The sequence below is a fragment of the Mobula birostris genome, chromosome 14, assembly GCF_030028105.1.
Source record: "Mobula birostris isolate sMobBir1 chromosome 14, sMobBir1.hap1, whole genome shotgun sequence".
Classification (NCBI taxonomy): Eukaryota; Metazoa; Chordata; class Chondrichthyes; order Myliobatiformes; family Myliobatidae; genus Mobula; species Mobula birostris.
The window spans coordinates 49463496-49483673 of NC_092383.1; the positions used below are offsets into that span (position 1 = coordinate 49463496).

The 20178-nt window shown below is 42.2% G+C and overlaps 1 protein-coding gene across 2 annotated transcripts in view; it reads left to right on the forward strand.

Annotated features, from left to right (window-relative positions):
* Positions 1 to 20178, forward strand: part of kdm5ba (lysine demethylase 5Ba) — a 156237-nt gene that overhangs the window by 39903 nt on the left and 96156 nt on the right. For both annotated transcript variants that reach the window (XM_072278521.1, XM_072278522.1), the window contains exons 6-8: positions 1752 to 1848; positions 4967 to 5076; positions 11637 to 11795. In XM_072278521.1, the coding sequence (XP_072134622.1) occupies positions 1752 to 1848; positions 4967 to 5076; positions 11637 to 11795 (366 nt within the window). The remainder of the gene's footprint in view (positions 1 to 1751; positions 1849 to 4966; positions 5077 to 11636; positions 11796 to 20178) is intronic.

Here is a 20178-nt window from a genome sequence, read left to right on the forward strand (position 1 = left end):
TCAATTTGAAACACTACCTGAAAATTACCAGTACAACCTTTTTTTGCTGCCCCAATTGACGTTTATAAGTGGCTATCCTGTGAATTGTTGTGAAATACTTTTCTGTTAAAGCTGTTGTATAAGGAAGAGCTGTTGTAATTTCTCTTCCTCTGCCAATTTATCTTCCTCAGTTATCTGAGTGCCTCTTTGGAAACCTTTGGTGTAACCTAATCAGCTATAAGGCCTCCTTAATTGGTGCAAACTGGAACTATTTTGCAAATAAAAACCCATGGGAAAGTCTTGGAGGCATTTTGGAAAAATCTACTTCAGCACAGTGGACATGTCCCATTGCTATTCTGCTTGCATTCACCATACATATGCATATCTGTTTTGCCTTTTTGACAGTTAAGATGTATCTTTACAAGTAAAGTGTTCTGCATTTCATTCACTTGCATGTGTAGGTTTTGGCAAATATTTTCAGTTGAGTTTGGTCATTCACTCCAATTAAGAATGGCCCATGCTTCTTTCATAAAGTCCCTGTATCACTAATTGACATTTGTTTCACTGGAAATGTCACTAGTTCAGACATGCTGGTCATGTTTCTTAACTGCACTTGCATCTTCCAGATGGCCATAAAATGTTAGCTATGTTTGTTAGTGTTTTTTTTTCCCCAAAGTGCCACATCTTTCTTGACTCAAAATGTGGTTTAAGTCCTTGCTTTCTAACCAGCCATGTTAGACTTAATGCTTATTTTGTCTGACAGCTCAAGGAAGGGAAGCAGGAGCAGATTATTCAGCAAAACACAACAATTGGAGAAACTCAGCGGTTCAAGCAGCATCTATCCCAGTAGAGGGTTTTGACCAAAATGTTCTCTGCTTTTGCCCTCCATCCACAAATGTTTCTTGACTCAGAGTTCCTCAGATTGCAGCATCTTCTGACTCTAGACTATCTAGCCTGCCATGACTGATCTGGTTTCACTTAACTGGACAAATCCCCATATTTCATGATTCTTATAAAATATATTAATTCAGCTTGAATATAATTAGCAGCTGAGTATCTACAACTGTCTTGGGTAGAGAATTTGAGATTCACTGTTTTGGAGTGGAAAAATGTTATTTTGAGAATGTGACCCCAGTTCTGGACTTCAAGAGAAATGTGAAGTCTGCATGTCAACTACATGAGAATCTTGAGTATTTCTGTGAGGTGCCCTCTCAGTCTGAGCTCAAGTTTAGGTCCTGTCTGCTTAATTTCTTTCTTGGTAAATCATTTTAGGAGCTATTTTGATAAACCTTGGCCATATTTCTCTCCATTAATATATTGTATGGAGTCTGAACTATGCATGCAACTCCAGATGCAGTCTTGCCCCTTAAAGTGTAGCTGCCCATTGTTTGTGAGCACACAATATTATGAATGTTTGGTTAATACATAGTGAGGAAATGTGTGTCATTGACTTGCCTGTAGCCATGAATCATGTTAATTAGACCCTCTGATTTCCATATAACCATATAACTGTATAACAATTACAGCACGGAAACAGGCCATCTCGGCCCTTCTAGTCTGTGCCGAATCCAGCTCATTTAATCAGTCTACTCAGATATCTGATCTGATTTACATAGGAAAATGTAGAAGCATATTTTGTAACGGAATTTGAAAACAAGTTCCAACTTCACTACATTGGCAGTTATGGCAGTTCCATTGTCTGTCCGAATCAAAAGATTTTCATTGAGACTGAGTAGCAGATCTAAATTACTGTGTTCAATTTTAACTTACAGGTGGGAGACATAAAGACAGAGCCTAGTGATATCACTGAGGTTCCTGCTCATGACTTGAGACCTAAAACAAGGAGTGGATCAATGAAATGCGAAAGTGGTATGATTTTCCTTCTAAATGTATTTCAGGCAAAGTTCATGTAAGCAATTTATTTAGAAGTGTTCAGGATATTTTTCTCAATTTATTTTGCATCAGAAACTGCACTTAAAGGGCCAAAAACCTTGTATGGTAATTTTCCATGTATGGTGTTAGGTGGTTAAGTTTTCTCAAACAAAAAAGAACATGGTTGGATATAGCTATTGTTTATCATTGCATTAAATTAAGAGTTTGTATTAAAGGATTATAAGCAGCAAATAAGGGACTGAAGCAGACCTGTCCATTGTACATTTTGTGCAACCTTTGGGGTCTTTATTTTTATTTTAGAGAGCACGGAACAGGCCCTTCTGGCCTAAGGAGCTGCATAGCCCAGCAACTCGCTCATTTAACACCAGCCTGCTCACAGGACAATTTCCAATGACCAATTAATCTACTAACCGTACATCTTTGGTCTGTGGGAGGAAATCAGAGCTCACTGTCAATGGGGAGAATGTACTAACTCCTTACAAATCGTGCTGGAATTGAACTCATGCTGTAATCGCGTTGGACTAATGGCTACTCTAGTTTGGCACCTCTCTAGGTGCTTGTTGGGATAATGAGCAGGAACTATTTTTTTCATACTAATTCACTGAGAATCAATTGAAATTGCTTTATAAAACTAGGCCTAGTTTAAAATAACTTTTTTTTTTTGACAGTTTGATTAGTAATTCATTTTCATTCAAATTGGCTTCTATTTTGTTTTGTGGCCAAGTATTCAATCAGTGACCATTTGTTTAAAAAGGAGTTGAAATCAGATGACATGCACTTTTGAGCTTAATCACAGACAACGAATTTTGGATCTCAGGTCCTTTAAGAAGTCAGGAAAGCTGGGAGGCAGTGTGAAATGTGATGAGGATGTTATGAGAATGCAGGGTGACTTGGACAGGCTGGGTGAGTGGGCAGATGCAGTTTAATGTGGATAAATGTGAGGTTATCCACTTTGGTGGTAAGAACGGGAAGGTAGATTATTATCTAAATGGAGTCAAGTTAGGAAAAGGGGAAGCACAACGAGATCTAGGTGTTCTTGTACATCAGTCACTGAAAGCAAGCATGCAAGTACAGCAGGCAGTGAAAAAAGCTAATGGCATGCTGGCCTTCATAACAAGGAGAATTGAGTATAAGAGCAAAGCGGTCCTTCTGCAGCTGTACAGGGCCCTGGTGAGACCACACCTGGAGTACTGTGTGCAGTTTTGGTCTCCAAATTTGAGGAAGGACATTCTTGCTATTGAGGGAGTGCAGCGTAGGTTCACAAGGTTAATTCCCGGGATGGTGGGATTGTCATATGTGGAAAGATTGGAGCGACTGGGCTTGTATACTCTGGAATTTGGAAGGCTGAGAGGGGATCTTATTGAAACATATAAGATTATTAAGGGATTGGACACGCTGCAGGCAGGAAGCATGTTCCTGCTGATGGGTGAGTCCAGAACCAGAGGCCACAGTTTAAGAATTAGGGGTAGGCCATTTAGAACGGAGTTGTGGAAAAACTTTTTCACCCAGAGAGTGGTGGATATATGGAATCTCTGCCCCAGAAGGCTGTGGAGGCCAAGTCTCTGGATGCTTTCAAAAAAGAGATAGATAGAGTTCTTAAAGATAGTGGAATCAAAGGTTATGGGGATAAGGCAGGAACTGGATACTGATAGTGGATGATCAGCCATGATCACAGTGAATGGCGGTGCTGGCTCAAAGGGCCGAACGGCCTACTCCTGCACCTATTGTCTATTGAAAGAAGCACAAAGCTTGTCGAGCAACACACATCAAAGTTGCTGGTGAACGCAGCAGGCCAGGCAGCATCTCTAGGAAGAGGTACAGTCGACATTTCAGGCCGAGACCCTAAGTCCTGACGAAGGGTCTTGGCCTGAAATGTCAACTGTACCTCTTCCTAGAGATGCTGCCTGGCCTGCTGCGTTCACCAGCAACTTTGATGTGTGTTGCTTGAATTTCCAGCATCTGCAGAATTCCTGTTGTTTGTGTTTAAAAACAAAACTTGTTGATTCAGGTTTGATAGAACAGAGGAAAGTTTGACAGACAATGGTGAAGGTCTAGAGCTCTACTGAGCAAAGAGACAGAGGAGCTAAATAGTTCCTGGTGTGCCGCTTTGTTTAGCTAGTTTATACCTATAGATAAGGAAAAATTCCATTCAAATTTATAGATGAGTTAACTAATTAGAAAATCATTATTCAAATAATGCAGTACAAAGAAGCTTCCAGAACCTTCCAGAATTAAATTTTATTTAATCACTGGTGGCTTATTAAACTTGAATATACATACTATAACCACTAGGATAGTAAGTGGTTACTTGTATATAAGTAAATATATCAAATGCAAGCAGATAACTGTTAAACTGCAAAGAAGATATCAGTTAAGCAGCCTAATCTGAGAATTAAGCTGCTGAATCCAACAACTTCCAACCTTTGATCTGTGAAGTTCATGTTTGTATTCGTTTAGATGAGAGAGAGATACATGTCCAAACATTAAGAAATTGAGGGTCGTGGAAGTGGGGCTAAGTATATCTGCTTTGATGTTAATGAATGTCAGAGAGGCTCGAAGGGTCAAATGACTTTCAACTTTCATTTCTGTCATTTTAGAACAGAAAATCAGTGCATGCTGGAGGTGTTCTTTTGCTTTTGGGCTAGAATTTTTGTGTGAATTGTCTTTACTTTGATGAATCTGGAGTTGTTCTGTTGCCATGTGCTTTCTTTCTAGCCTTTAAAAAGTATTTTGTGTTTATGGCTCCAAGGAAAAAAACTAGTTACTGTTCTTACCCTCCTTCTCCCACCTGGCTTCACTTATCACATCTTAACTTGTCCTCCTGCCTGTTCTCCACCTCCTTATTCTGGCACGTTCCAGTCCTGATGAAGGGTCCCAACCTGAAATGTTGATTTCTTTTCCGTAGATACTGCCTGACCTGCTGAGTTCATTCAGCATTTTGTGTGCTGCATGTGTGACTGTGTTAAATTTTTGAAGTTATGGCCTACTTTTACTGCAAGTAAAGACCTTGCTGCTTCTGTATTTTTCTTGGATAGCTGCAATGTGTCAGTGCTCAGTTTTCCAGAACTGAATGTTGTTTTTTTCTAAAATGAAGAGAAGTACAGTATGACTGGAGTGAAGAAGGAGGGAAGTGAGATTCGTACCAATGATCCAGAGCGAAGCAGGACACTGCGGAACAGCAGAACTACTGTTCCCTCTAATATTGTAAGTATTCTTAAATATGTTGTTGAGGGATTGTTTTGGGCATAGGTGGGAAGAAACAAAAGAATAATTGTAATATTGTTGATAAAGTTTACTTGCCTGACAATGTATTTCTGTATATTTATTACTAATTTAAATTAGTTTATTACTGCATATAATGAGGTACAGAATTTCATTAACCATCCATTGAGGCAGCAATGATACCCTCCATTTGTTAGGGTTGACCATGGTCCAAGAGAGATGTCATAAGTAAACCAGTAAGCTAACCAAGCTGGCGCATGGCCAAGTGGTTAAGGCGTTCGTCTAGTGATTTGAAGGTTGCTAGTTTGAGCCTTGGCTGAGGCAGCGTGTGTGTCCTTGAGCAAGACACTTAACCACACATTGCTCTGCAACGACACCGGTGCCAAGCTGTATGGGTCCTAATGCCCTTCTCTTGGACAACATTGGTGGCGTGGAGAGGGGAGACTTGCAGCATGGCCAACTGCTTCCATACAACCTTGCCCAGGAAACCTTCCAAGGCGCAAATCCATGGTCTCATGAGACTAACGGATGCCTATAAGCTAACCAGGGTTGTATAAAATGGAGAGCAACCTGTTGCCCACATGGCATGCTCGCCTTTCCACTCAGCTGATGAACCTAAAAGAACAGGAGAGACCAATATAGTTTGGCACCAGCTGCATCACAGGAGTTGCCAGTCAGCATTGAACTCAATGCAGGACTGCCTTAGGGATTCCAGCTCTGGATTTTTCTTTGGGGGTTTACTCCTGAAGCCTTCCCCATAAGTGGGTATAGCTGCAAGGCAGTGGAGGTTTGAGATCAGAATTTCCTTCCGGATGAACTGCCAACCATGGCTGACGAGCCTCATCTACCTGAAGCGACTGGTCTTCAGGCACCTGTAACACTCCCTTACCCCTTCTCCTGTCAGTAGAAATTGTTCCGCTGGGCTTAGTAGTTAAGCCATGCTTGAAGGCCAGGAGTTGGGCTTGGTTATCAGAGGCCATTTAATTGATAGAGGGAGCGTATCCCTGGTATCATCCCTGGCTATGACAACCTTAAGGAAGTATAAGGAAAGCAATAACAGAATGCAACGTAAAGTGTTGAAGTTAGAGAGAAAGTGCGGTTCATGCAGACAAAGTGAAATGCTGTGGTGAGGTGCAAAAACACATTTCGGGGAGGTAGCACCACCAATTTGCGGGAGACTTCCGGGAGAGGTGGGATGTCTGCAACAGAGTAGCTCCTTAGCTGCTGGCCAGCTAGTTACAATAACATTAGCTACGCTAATGAACAAATGACACCTGTTAAACTCACCTCAACATGTCTTTTACAGTCTTAACCCACCATGGGCAATAGAAAAGTCATTGTTGCAAACAGTGCAGTGAGTAACACTCATTATTTTGACCCCTATTAGGCAGGGGTACACTTTAGTGTAGTCTGGGGTGACGTACGTTTTATATTTTTCTGGAACACTCTGCAATCTCTCCCTCTCCCCCCACCTCTCCCTCTTCCCCCCCCCCAAAAAAATTGATTTCTGTGATATTGTATATAATTTGCAGTTATCAGGGAGCCACTATTAATATCCCAGAAGTTCTGGGAGAGGTGGGATGTCTAGTTAAGATGCCATCTTCTTGTACTTGGGGATCACTCAGTAGTCTTATAAAAGTTGTAGTGATTCACACTTCATGCTGTTCAAATCTGCAACCCAACTTTCAAAATGGGGACAGGAGGATGACATTGGTGCGGTTGTTGATGCTGTGGCAATCATTGCTCCCTAAACAATTTAGCTTCTGGGGATTCGTTCCTCAGAAATGCAGTCGAGTCAGAAACCTGCATTGCAAATATCTCAACTGCACAGGAAGCGGGGGTGGAGAGAAGCAAGAAAGCAATAATGATCAGGGATTTTGTAACTAAGTGGGTGGCTCAAACATGCTTTTCTGAATTTGTAGACGTGACTGCAGGATTGGGATGTTACCTCCCTTGTGCCAGGATTAAGATGGTGAAAAGGCTATAAAGTATCTTGAAAGGGGAGCGTGAGCAGTCATAAGACATCCACATTGTCACCAACAGCATGTGTAGAAGAAGCGAAAGGGTCTTACAGGCAGAATTTATGGAGCCAGCAAAGTAGTTACAAAATGGGTGGTGGTTTTAGGATATGTCCCAGTGCCATGTGTTAATAAGTGTGGATATAAACAGAACAGTGTGTGGCTGGAGAGACAGTTAGGAGGGATGGCTTTGTTTTTTGCTTTCTGGGCATGTAAATATTTAGTAGATTTTACCATAGTAGTTGGGACATGTGCAAATTAGATGGCTTACACCCTTGTATCACCAATATCCTTGAGGAGGTTGAGGTTGCTAGTACTGTTGGGAAGAGTTTAAAATGGTGTGGAAATTTTGAAAGGATAGAAATGAAATCTCACGGGGAACGCAGTGATGAAGCAGGTGGTACTACAATCACATTCTACAGTGAACTGTTCTATCCTGACGTGGTACTGTCTAATGGGAGTTTGTACATTCTCCATATGGTAGCACAAATTTCCTCGAGTACTTCCATTTTCTCCTCTCTTCTGGTTAGTAGGTTAATTGGCTACTGAAATTATCCTGGGTGTAGGAGGGTGAGCAAGTTAAAGGATTTGACGGGCATGTGAGAGAATAGGTTTCAGAGAGATGAATGCTGGAATGGTATTGATAGAATTGCTTTGATAGCTGGCATAAACTCCATGGGCTAAATAGCCTCCTATGTACACAGAAGAATCGGGTTTAATATCACTGGCATTTGTCATTAAATTTGTTGTTTTGCAGCAGCAGTACATTGCAATACATAATTAAAAACATTAAGAAATATATATTAAAATCATCATCATCGTCTTGCAACATATGCAATGCTGAATGATCTAGGCAAATTTTTCTGCAAAAGTGGTTTGCCTTTGCCTTTTGGGCAGTGTCTTTCTGAATAACATGACCCTATGGAAAATATCAGCCAATGGGATTTCTGAAAAGGAAATCAGATTTAATTTGAGTTACTTTGACAATGTAATTTGTAGAACACCTAAGGGACAACCAGTGTAAATGGGTAAGCAAGTTTTCTGAAGGCCACAATACATCCCATCCATGTACTTAGCAAAACTTTTAAATGTTGAAATTTAATTGGCATCACCTCTCGTTTCCATACTATCACCACCCTCGTAGTGCAACCATTTACTTATCCACTTCGTACATCTAGGTGCACACCTGCAACCCCTGCCCCCGATGGTATCTTTTGAGTCCTAATCACTTGATGCATTTTGTTAACAATCTTGTTGTTCATCCTATTTCTGAATTGCCTTCATTCCTGTTGGTTCTTAACCATCTGCCAAAATCAGAATTGGATTCAGGTTTGGTATCACTGGCATATGTCGTGAAATTTGTTTTTGTGGCAGCAGTACATTGCAATACATAATAAAAACTACAAAATAAAATAAGTATTTTAAAGAATTAAATTAAGTAGATCAAAAAGAAGAAAAATGGCTAGTGTTCATGAGCTCATTGTCTGTTCAGTAATCTGATGGAGAGGAAGAAGCTACTCCTGAAATGTTGAGTGTGTTTCTCAATAACTGTTTACTGTGTGTAGCAAGTACAAAGCTGGCTGAGCTCAGGTCGGGCAGTATCTATGGAGAGGAATAAACAGTCAACTTTTCAGGCTGAGACCCTTTATCGGGACTAGACTGTCCAGTCCTTGTACACGTATCAAATCACATTTTTCCTTCACACCAAAAAGAAAAGCTCTACCTCAGTCAATCTAGCTTCATAAGACATGCCCCCTAGTCCAGCCAGCATTCTGGTAAATCCCCTCTGCTCCCTCTCTAAAGCTTCCACATCCTTCCGATAATGAGGTGACCAGAACTAAACGCACTATTCCAAGTGGTCTAACTAGGGTTAGATGTTGCCTCGCCTTTTCCAGTCTATTCACCCACCTAATGTCACAAGGCACAGGAGTAGAATTGGGCCATTTGGCCCACTGAGTCTGCTCTGCCATTTCATCATGGCTGATCCAATTTTTCTTTCAGTCCTGATCTCCTGCATTTTCCCCATATCCCTTCATGCCCTGACCAATCAAGAATCTTACACCTCTACCTTAAATATACATAAAGACTTGGCCTCCACAGCTGCCTGTAGCAAAGAATTCCACGGATTCATCACTCTCTAGCTAAATAAATTCCTCATCTCCATTCTAAAAGGACCCCCCTATTCTGAGGCTGTGGTCCAAGACTCTTCCACAACAGGAAACATTCTCTCAACATTCTACCCTTTCAAGGCCTTTCATCATTCAATAGGTTTCATTGAGGGCATCCCTCATTCTTCTGAATTCTGGTGAATAGAAGCCCAGAGCCATCAAGTGCTCTTCATATGACAAGCCATTCAATCCTGGAATCATTTTTGACTTCTTTTCTAAGTTAAGGGGCCCAAACCTGCTCATAATACTCCCAAGTGAAGCTCACCAGTGCTTTATAAAGACACATTACATTCTTGCATTTATATTCAAGTCCTCTTAAAATGAACACTGACATTGCATTTGCTGTCCTCACCAGACTTGACCTGCAAGTTAACCTTTACGGAATCCTGCACAAGGACTCCCAAGTCCCTTTGCACCTCAGTTTTTTGTGTTTTCTCTCCAATTAGAAAATAGTGTACCCTTTCATTTCTTCTACCAAAGTACATGAACATGCACTTCCTGACATTGTATTCCATCTGTCACTACTTTGCCTAATCTCCTAATCTGACCAAGTCCTCTGTAGCCTTTCTACTTCCTCAAAAATACCTGCCCCTCCACCTGCAAACTTTGTTACAAAGCCATAAATTTCATCATGCAAGTTATTGACATACTTTATACTTTATTGTCACAAAACAATTGGTACTAGAACGTACAATCATAGCGATATTTGATTCTGCGCTTCGCACTCCCTGGATTACAGATATTAAATATAAAAATAATAAAAATAGTTAAAATTAGTAAATATTAGAAATTTAAATTATTAATCATAAATAGAAAATAGAAAAATGGGAAGTAAGGTAGTGCAAAAAAACTGAGAGGCAGGTCTGGATATTTGGAGGGTACGGCCCAGATCCGGGTCAGAATCCATTCAGCAGTCTTATCACAGTTGGAAAGAAGCTGTTCCCAAATCTGGCCGTACGAGTCTTCAAGCTCCTGAACCTTCTCCCGGAGGGAAGAGTGACGAAAGGTCTGTTGGCTGGGTGAGTCATGTCCTTGATTGTCCTGGCAGCACTGCTCCGACAGCGGGCGGTGTAAAGTGAGTCCACGGATGGAAGATTGGTTTGTGTGATGTGCTGCGCCGTGTTCACGATCTTCTGCAGCTTCTTTCGGTCTTGGACAGGACAACTTCCATACCAGGTTGTGATGCACCCTAGAAGAATGCTTTCTACAGTGCATCTATAAAAATTAGTGAGGGTTTTAGGGGACAGGCCAAATTTTAGTTTTCTCAGGAAGTAAAGGCGCTGGTGGGCCTTCTTGGCATTGGACTTTGCTTGGTTGGACCAAGTCAGGTCATTTGTGATATTGACTCTGAGGAACTTAAAGCTTTTGACCTGTTCCACTTGCGCACCACCGATGTAAATTGGGTCGTGCGGTCCACTACTCCTTCTGAAGTCAACAACCAATTCCTTCGTCTTGCTGACGTTGAGGGATAGGTTATTGTCTTCGCACCATTCCACCAGGTTCTTAATTTCCTCTGTACTCAAACTCATCATTACCCGAGATACAGCCTACAATTGTTGTGTCATCAGCAAACTTATATATTGCATTTGATGGAAACTTGGCTACACAATCATGGGTGTACAGCAGGCGGCTGAGTACACAGTCTTGTGGGGCACCGGTGCTCAGGGTGATTGTAGGGGAGAGCTTGTCCCTTATTTTTACAGCCTGGGTCCTGTCTGTGAGGAAATTGAAGATCTAGCTGCAGATCTGAGTACTAAGGCCAAAGGTTCCAGAGCTTAGGAATCAGTTTATTTGGAATGATGGTATTAAAGGCAGAGCTGTAGTCAATGAAAAGGAGCCTTACGTATGTGTCTTTATTCTCCAGATGTTCTAAGGAGGAATGTAGGGCCAGAGAGATGGCATTTGCCGTTGACCTGTTGCTCCGGTAGGCTGTGGTTGATGTGTGCCAAAACCAATCTCTCGAAGCACTTCATAGCAATTGATGTCAGAGCCACAGGTCGATAGTCATTCAGGCATGCCACCTCGCTCTTCTTCGGCACTGGAATTATCGTTGCCTTCTTAAAACACGAGGGGATCTTAGACTGAAGCAAGGAGCAGTTCAAGATGTCAGCAAACACTCCAGCTAGCTAATGTAAAATGGATTAGTCCCAACACAGACACTTGTGGAACACCATTAATCACTGGCAGCCTGTCAGAAAAGTGACTACTAAAATGTGTAGTAAGCAATTTAAATTATACCATTTTAATTAATGGTGGGCAGGTGATATATTTCCACTTAAGGAGATGGGAGAAATGGGGGAACTTTCAGGCAATTTTTGAGGAATTGGCTGAATTACATTTGCTTTTTGTTCTCTAGGTGGACTTGTATGTTTGCCTGATCTGTGGACAAGGTAACGAAGAAGATCGTCTTCTGCTCTGTGATGGCTGTGATGATAGCTACCACACTTTCTGTTTGATTCCTCCCTTACATGATGTTCCCAAGGGTGATTGGAGGTGTCCAAAATGTCTGGCTCAGGTTGGTAACTAGAATTCTACTTCAGGCAACATTATGCAGCCTTTGCTGTTATTTTCCTTCAATGAGTTTATTAATCTTTAAAATTTTAAACAAATACAGTATTTAATCTGAAGTTGATCTGTTGTACTGTTTAGGAATTGATTTAGCAAAATAAAAGTATCTGGGTAATTTCAAACAAGAGGGTGGCACAGTAGAGTAGCAGTTAGCATGATGCTATTATAGCCTAGGTTGTCAGAGTTCAATTCAAAGTTTGTTGTTCTTCCCACGTGTGTATTGCTTGCCTCTGGATGTTATGGTTTACTCCCACATTCCAAAGATGAACCTGTTTGTAGGTTAATTGGTCATTGTAAATTGTCCTGTGATTAGGCGAAGTTGAAATTGGTGGGTTACTGGGCAACATGGGTGCAAGAGCCTGTTCCATGCTGTGTATCTAAATAGATGAAAATAGGTACTGCACCATTGTTTCTCTGGGTGTACACTGGATAAATCTAAGGCACAATGGTGTTAGTGGTTCACACAAGGGAAAGAAAAATTAAATTCTAATACTTAAATCATGCTCATTCATGTTAAAGTTTAATTGTCATTCAACCATACACATGTATGCAGATAAAAGCAGGGTTTCTCCAGGGTTAAGTTGGAAAACACAGAACATCCAGTCACACAGCACACAACACAATAATGATAGAATGTAGTCAAAAATATATTAGCACAAGTCCGAGTGTCATTGGCCTGAAGATACTATGCTGGAGCCAAGTTTCTGCAACAAGAAGCATAAAGCAGTTCCTCATCTCTTACTGGTCATCCATAGACAAAGGCAATTCAAAATTGCATATAAGGAAAGAGCATTTTGGGATTATTTTGGCAGTTCCTCCATTTTGAGTCTGGCACTCATCTATTTGCTATGGGTCCATTTAGATTTTCAGTATGATACTGAAACAGTCATTTTTAATTAATGATTTTCCATGGGCCTACATCTGCACTATTACACTGGTAATTTCATCCTGTGCAAAGTCTTCAGGTCCCACAAAGTATAGAGAAATGGAGTTCTTAACCTTGAGGGACAGGATATAAATTAAATAGTAATGATGTCTCCTGGTCATTTAGACTGTCTTGACTCACTTTTGCCTGTAAAGGCAGCTACTTCCCCTCACTCTGTCTGCCTGAATTTTGCTTTTAAACTGTTCACTGAAATTCCAGCTGGCTGTTTAACTACATTACAACATAAATTAGCTGGAATCAAGCTGATTTCCTACCTAACAGTGATCTGTATATTGGATTCATATACACTCAGTGACCACTTTCTTAGGTATCTCTTGTACCTAATAGCGGTCACAGGAGTGTAAGTTCGTGGTTTACGTGCATTCAGAGATTCTTTTCTACTGATGGTTCTTTGAGTTACTGTTGCCTTCTTGATGGCTTGAACCAGTGTGACTATCCTTTGACCTCTAAAAAGGCATTTTCACCCCCAAAACTGGGTGCTTATTGTTTTTCGTACCATTCTAGACTGTGTGGAATCCCAAGAGATCAGCAGTTTGAGATACTCAAACCACCTTCTTTGGCACCAACAATCATTCCATGGTCAAAGTCATTTAGATAATATTTCTTCCCCATTCCAATGTTCAAACAACATCTGAAGCTCTTGACCATACTTGCAAGCTTTTATGCACTGAGATAGTGTCACATAATTGGCTGATTAATATTTGTATTAACGAGCAGGTGCACCAAAAAAGTGGCCGCAAGAATAATTTCTCAATATTATTTGGAAAATTGTGCCCATCAGACAGTGTTCCAGACAAGAAGTGTTGGTGCAGTGGAGATAATGTGCAATATTGACTGCATTTTGTGAAATCTTATGGTATCAGGACAGACGCTTGCCATTCCTTCCTCTTCCAGTGACTGATGACTCTGATTTTGAAATCATACTGGGCACAAAATCCTTTTCCATCCGGGGCTATGGGTGTGGTTAGATAAATGCACATACTGGATTCGGGTTAATTGGGCCATCGGTTAATGCGTGAAGCTGCTTATTTGGAATGACTCTTAATTTAAAAAAAAACTAATTCAGAAATTAGCAGATCGCCTTGTTTATTTGGGACACTACCGCTTAACTGGGACAGAAGACAGTTGCTGCACAGTTTCTAGAGAGCTTGCATGGCCTTTAGGCACAACACCATGCTTCAAGCGACCGGTTTTTAAATAGCATCAGTTGTAAGTATTTTTGTCACTGATAATTGGTGAGAAATAAGCAGTTAGACAATTCAAAACAGTTTTGCTCACTGTTTCAAGTATTCAGGCTTGGAGATGTCAGAAACGGCTAGAAGTAGAAATGAAATGATCTCACTACTTTGTTAGAAAAATCAGCAATCATCTTGAATGTTACAATGAAAATAAAGATTTGGAGGATGCAATTATCAGTATCATTGAATGAAGGCAGACAGTTATCTGTATTAGGTGTCTCTGCTGATTTTGTACATAGCATACACTGGATGAATTCCTCTGTGAATAACTGTTAGGAACTAATGCAGTTTTATAGTACTGCAATATTGTTGGTAGTGTTCTAACAATTTGTTGCTTAGTTTGTCTTTTCATGAAACTGGCTAATTGGAACAGCTGCTTAACTGGGCCAAAATGTACTGATCCTGATGTGTCCCAATTAACCAGGATCCACTATTTCTATAAGTTCTAATATATATGTTGATATTAAGGTAGAGGAGGTGGAGTTGTTAAAATACATTAGAATAGATAAGTTCCCGGGGCCTGATGGTATATTCCCCAGGCTGCTCCATGAGGTGAGGTTGCTGAGCCTCTGGCTAGGATCTTTATGTCCTCATTGCCCATGGGAATGGTACCGGAGGATTGGAGGGAGGCGAATGTTGTCCCCTTGTTCAAAAAAGGTAGTAGGGATAGTCCGAGTAATTATAGACCAGTGAGCCTTGCGTCTCTGGTGGGGAAGCTGTTGGAAAAGATTCTTAGAGATAGGATCTCTGGGCATTTAGAGAATCATGGTCTGATCAGGGACAGTCAGTATGGCTTTGTGAAGGGCAGATCGTGTCTAACAAGCCTGATAAGAGTTCTTTGAGGAGGTGACCAGGCATATAGATGAGGGTAGTGAGTGGGTGTGATCTACATGGATTTTAGTAAGGCATTTGACAAGGTTCTACACGGTAGGCTTATGCAGAAAGTCAGAAGGCATGGGATCCAGGGATGTTTGGCCAGGTGGATTCAGAATTGGCTTGCCTGCAGAAGGCAGAGGGTCATGTTGGAGGGAGTAGATTCCGATTGGAGGGTTGTGACTAGTGGTGTCCCACAAGAATCCTTTCTGGGACCTCTACTTTTTGTGATTTTTTTTTTATTAACGACCTGGATGTTGGGGTAGAAGGGTGGATTGGCAAGTTTGCAGATGACACAAAGGTTGGTGGTGTAGATAGTGTAGAGGATTGTCGAAGATTGCAGAGAGACATTGATAGGATGCAGAAGTGGCAAATGGAGTTCAATCCAGAGAAGTGTGGTGGTACACTTTGGAAGGACAAACTCCAAGGCAGAGTACGAAGTAAATGGCAGGATACTTGGTAGTGTGGAGGAGCAGAGGGATCTGGGGGTACATGTCCACAGATCCCTGAAAGTTGCCTCACAGTTAGATAGGGTAGTTAAGAAAGCTTATGGGGTGTTAGCTTTCATATGTCGAGGGATAGAGTTTAAGAGTCGTGAGGTAATGATGCAGCTCTATAAAACTCTGGTTAGGCCACACTTGGAGTACTGTGTCCAGTTCAGGTCGCCTCACTATAGGAAGGATGTGGAAGCATTGGAAAGGGTACAGAGGAGATTTACCAGGATGCTGCCTGGTTTAGAGAGTATGCATTATGGTCAGAGATTAAGGGAGCTAGGGCTTTACTCTTTGGAGAGGAGACATGATAGAGGTGTACAAGATATTAAGAGGAATAGATAGAGTGGACAGTCAGTGCCAGGGCACCACTGCTCAATACAAGAGGACATGGCTTTAAGGTAAGGGGTGGGACGTTCAAGGGGGATATTTGAGGAAGGTTTTTTACTCAGAGTGGTTGGTGCGTGGAATGCACTGACTGAGTCCGTGGTGGAGGTCAGATACACTAAGAGACTGCTAGACAGGTATATGGAGGAACTTAAGGTGGGGGCTTATATGGGAGGCAGGGTTTGAGGGTCGGCACAACATTGTGGGCCGAAGGGCCTGTACTGTGCTGTACTATTCTACGTTCTATAGATAGGTCCCTGGCCAGATCAGTAACAAGTTTTCAGTCCAGCCAACAGTAGCTTAAGTCCCTCTGTAGGGAACTTTATGTTGTAGGGTAATGTAATTGGTGGAAATGTACATAATTCACAGCCACTGACATTGAGTTGGGGTTCACTTTAAGAGGCTGGTCTGATGTGAAGTAATTACGTGAAGTATTTTTACCACTCTTGGTGTTCAGTGTTTGGAGTACTATAAATGAATTATTAGTTTTTCTTAAAGCTCCTCCGCCTTTTTGATATGCCAAAACCTACATTGGTGACTCTGGTGCTCTAGGACGATTCTGGAACATGTCAGCCAACACGGTTGCTTTGAAGTTGCTGGAGTTTTGGAAGCAAAATGCCATTGCTTGGTTTGTATTTGCTGTGACACAATTCGTGCTGCGAGAAATCTCTGACACACCAAATATTTCTGTGGTAGCATCGCTTGGAAACTCCATGTCTGTGAGTGGTGAGTCTACTAGAACATCTGCCTGAGTATGATAAATACCAATCACTGGAAACTCACCTTTTACAGATTTTCTGACGATTGGAGTCAGGATATGTCAAGCAGTTGCTCTCCTTGCCTGGCCTTGATGCTTAGCTGTCGGAGCTGATGGACCAAATGCTGTCTCTCCTGGGAAGTTGCCATCCTTGTTTAATTTTAAGAACTCTTCATCTGGCAAATGCCTGATCCAAGTTTGCATAGCCCTTGCTAATGTATCTGTGAAGGACTAGGGAACCTACTAAAATGTCTGATTGTCTACACCCAGCCAGGCAGTGATGCATCATTCCTCTTTTCTCTACCTCAAGGCCCCCAACATAAGGACACCCGCAACTGCGAAACAAGTGATGCCGGGCCACAGTTGCTTTGGCACGAACACTAGGAAGTACCGAGCACCTTACAGCTTTGACATTGCCAGCCTACCAGGACATCAGAGATCTGTGAACACCATAGGTTCCAGCTGCCAGGGTCGTCTACAGTTCATTATGGGCACCCTTCCAGGGTGATGCTTCCTGTGAGACACTGGTACTCAAGTCAGTGCTGCCAGCATCGCCTATTGATGAGAAGGCAAAGAGTGACAAAACCTTGCTGGAAGCTCCCAATGACAGCAGGATCCAGTTTTGCGGAACAATGGGTGACACTCTGCTTCAGTGGCAGATGTTACGCATGGGACTTCGTTCTGGCTATAGTGGCTAAACCTCTGCTCAGTGTAAATTACCTGTGTGCCCAAGGAGTATTAAATAATCTTAAGAACTGCCGGCTTGTGGATCTCAAAGACATTAGGTCATTACACTGTAAGTAAGTTCCCCACAGCTATTCTGTCAAGCGCATGCACCACCACACGTGAGTTTACTTTCCCAAACCTTACCAAAGCCATGTTCTCCACTACAGTCACAAAATATGGGGTCAAGCACCACATTTCTACAATTGTCCTGCCAGTCCATGTACGCACATGTAGGCTGGACTCAGAAAAGCTGGTGACCATGAAGGCTGGGCTTGCCAACATGGAAAGGCTTGGAATTGTATGCAAGTCGAATAGCCTCCAGGCCTTGCTCCTCTGCATGGTCCTTATGTCTGATGATGGTTGCCACCCATGTGGTGATTACCGATGCTGTAACGAGGCCACTTTGCCTGATCATTACCTAGTCCCACACATCCAAGACCTTTCAGCACACTTAGCTGGAAAGTTTTTTTTCCAAAATTGATTCGGTTAGGGGACGACCATCAGGTGCCTGTGTGCTTTGGACTTTCCCAAAAAGATTGTTATAACCCTGTTTGACCTCTGAGTCTCTGCGTATGCTGTTTGGGGCTGAAAGGTGCAGCACAGACTTTCCAGCAACTGATGGACCCTGTACAAAGAGAGATGATTCTTTTTGTTTACCTGGATGACATACTTGTTGCCAATGCATTTGAATCCGAACCTGTATCTCAGCACACTTTTCGAGCACGGGTTGATCATTAACCCTGTTAAATGTCAGTTGGGGTTCTCAACCATTTAATTTCTCAGCCATTGCATCTCTGCACAAGGTGTGAAACCCGTTCTATCAAAAGTAGCTGGTATTATAGATTTCCCACCATTCCGCACTACTAAAAAAACAACAGGATTTAAGCATAGGTTAGGGTTTCTATTACAGCTTCATTCCGTGAACTGCTGAACACTTGCTTTTCCTGTTTTGTTCGCTTAAATGCAATCCCCATAATCAAGAGCTAGACAGGTCAGCGGACATGACCAGGACATTTGATGGTACCAAATAAGCTCTTTCCAACCCGACCCTACTGGCACACCTGCTCCCTAACGCACCTGTAGCCATTACTACTGATGCTTCAGACTATGCTGTGGGTGCTGCGCATGAACAGATGATCAGAGGTGAGTGATAGCCGCTTGCCGCCTTCAGCTGGCAGCTGCGAACCCTCCCCCAAAAGAAAGTACAGCACGTTTGACAGTGAGCTTCTGTTTCTATATGTCTGCCAATTTTGTTTTCTTTTAGAGGGTTGCCATTTTAGTGATTGTTGACCACAAATCCCACGTGCACACGATGGCCAAATTACCAGACCCTTGGTCTGCATGGCAACAGCGGTAGGAATTGGTGTAAAGTAATTGAATTTACAGGAGGTAGGAATTGGTGTAAAGTAATTGAATTTACAGAGGAGGGTTTCACACCTTGTGCAGAGATGCAATGGCTGAGAAATTAAATGATTGAGAACCCCAACTGACATTTAACAGGGTTAACAATCAATCCGTGTTGGCTGAAGTGCTCAAAAAGTGTGCTGAGATACAGGTTCGGATTTGACTGCACTGGCGACAAGTATGTCATCTTGGTAAACAAAAAGAATCCGTGTCAGAAGGCCTCACTGAAGCTGGTTGCACTAAAGCTTGTGTGCCATGGCCTTAAAGGAAGTGTGTGATTGGAGTATAGCCTGAGGAGTGCCAGGTGGCGAAAATTAATTGTCATGTTCAGTTGCTGTTGGCTTCTTTTGAGAACCCTGAGTGACAGTTTGATTACGTTGATGTGAAATTCTCTCCTCCCGCAGTTTATGCACCTCCTTACCATAGTGGACCATGTTACCAGGTGGCCAGAGGTTGTTCCTCTAGCATCAGTGACATGGCTCTGATGTTCATCAGCACCTGGATTACTTGGTTTGACACCGCATCTTATATTTTCTCTGACTGCGGTCCCCAGTTTGTATCGAGTCTCTGGGCTGCAATGGCACAGAACCTTGGCGTTGGGCTACTTCACACCACAGCATATCACCTGCAGTCCAATGGCCCATGCGAACAGTTTCACTGCTCCTTAAAGGCTGTCTTGAGGGCTTCACTGATGGATGATTTTTGGCAAAATTGTCTCCTGTGGGTCCTCCTGGGGCTCAGAACGGCTCCAAAAGAGGACGTGAAGTCATCTGCAGCCAAGCAGCCATGATGAGCACTGGCTTTATGATCTCTGACCACTTGGTTGGCCTCAGCAGCATTCCACCCTCCTCTGTAAATTCAATTATTTTACACCAATTCCTACCTCCTGTCATGGCGTATAGCACTCTTGGGTTCGTGTTGACCTATATTATGCCTTGCTTGTTTTCGTCCACCATGATGCATGCCAACATCTCCTTCATTGTGATGGCCCATTCTGTGTTTTATCATAAGAGGAGTAGGTTGCCTTAAACCAACCCACCAAGATTTGGGGGATTCCTGTACTATGCCCCTGCTGTCACGACATGACTGAGTTTGTCAACAGACTTCTGGACGAACCAGAGGCCTCTGCTGTTACTCCACTCATGGAACAGGACCCGAGCCCAGCGGCTTCTTTGATCTCCAGATAGGCGTTCAATGGCAGTTTTAGTGAATTTTGGGATGGGGGTGGGGGAGCTGGTAGGGTAATGTTATTTAGTGGAAACATAGATAATTCACAGCCACTGACATTGTGTTGGGGTTCACTTTAAGAGGCTGGTCTGACATGAAGTAAATACATAAAATATTTTTACTGCAGGTGATGTTCAGTGTTTGGAGTTCAATAAATGATTTGTTACTGTTTTTCTTAAAACGCCTACACTGTTTTTGTGAAAACCTACAAAATATCTCTTTTGTAAGTGAATGTCCATTGATTTGCCATACTTTACAAAAAAAAATTGTGGGCATGCTAT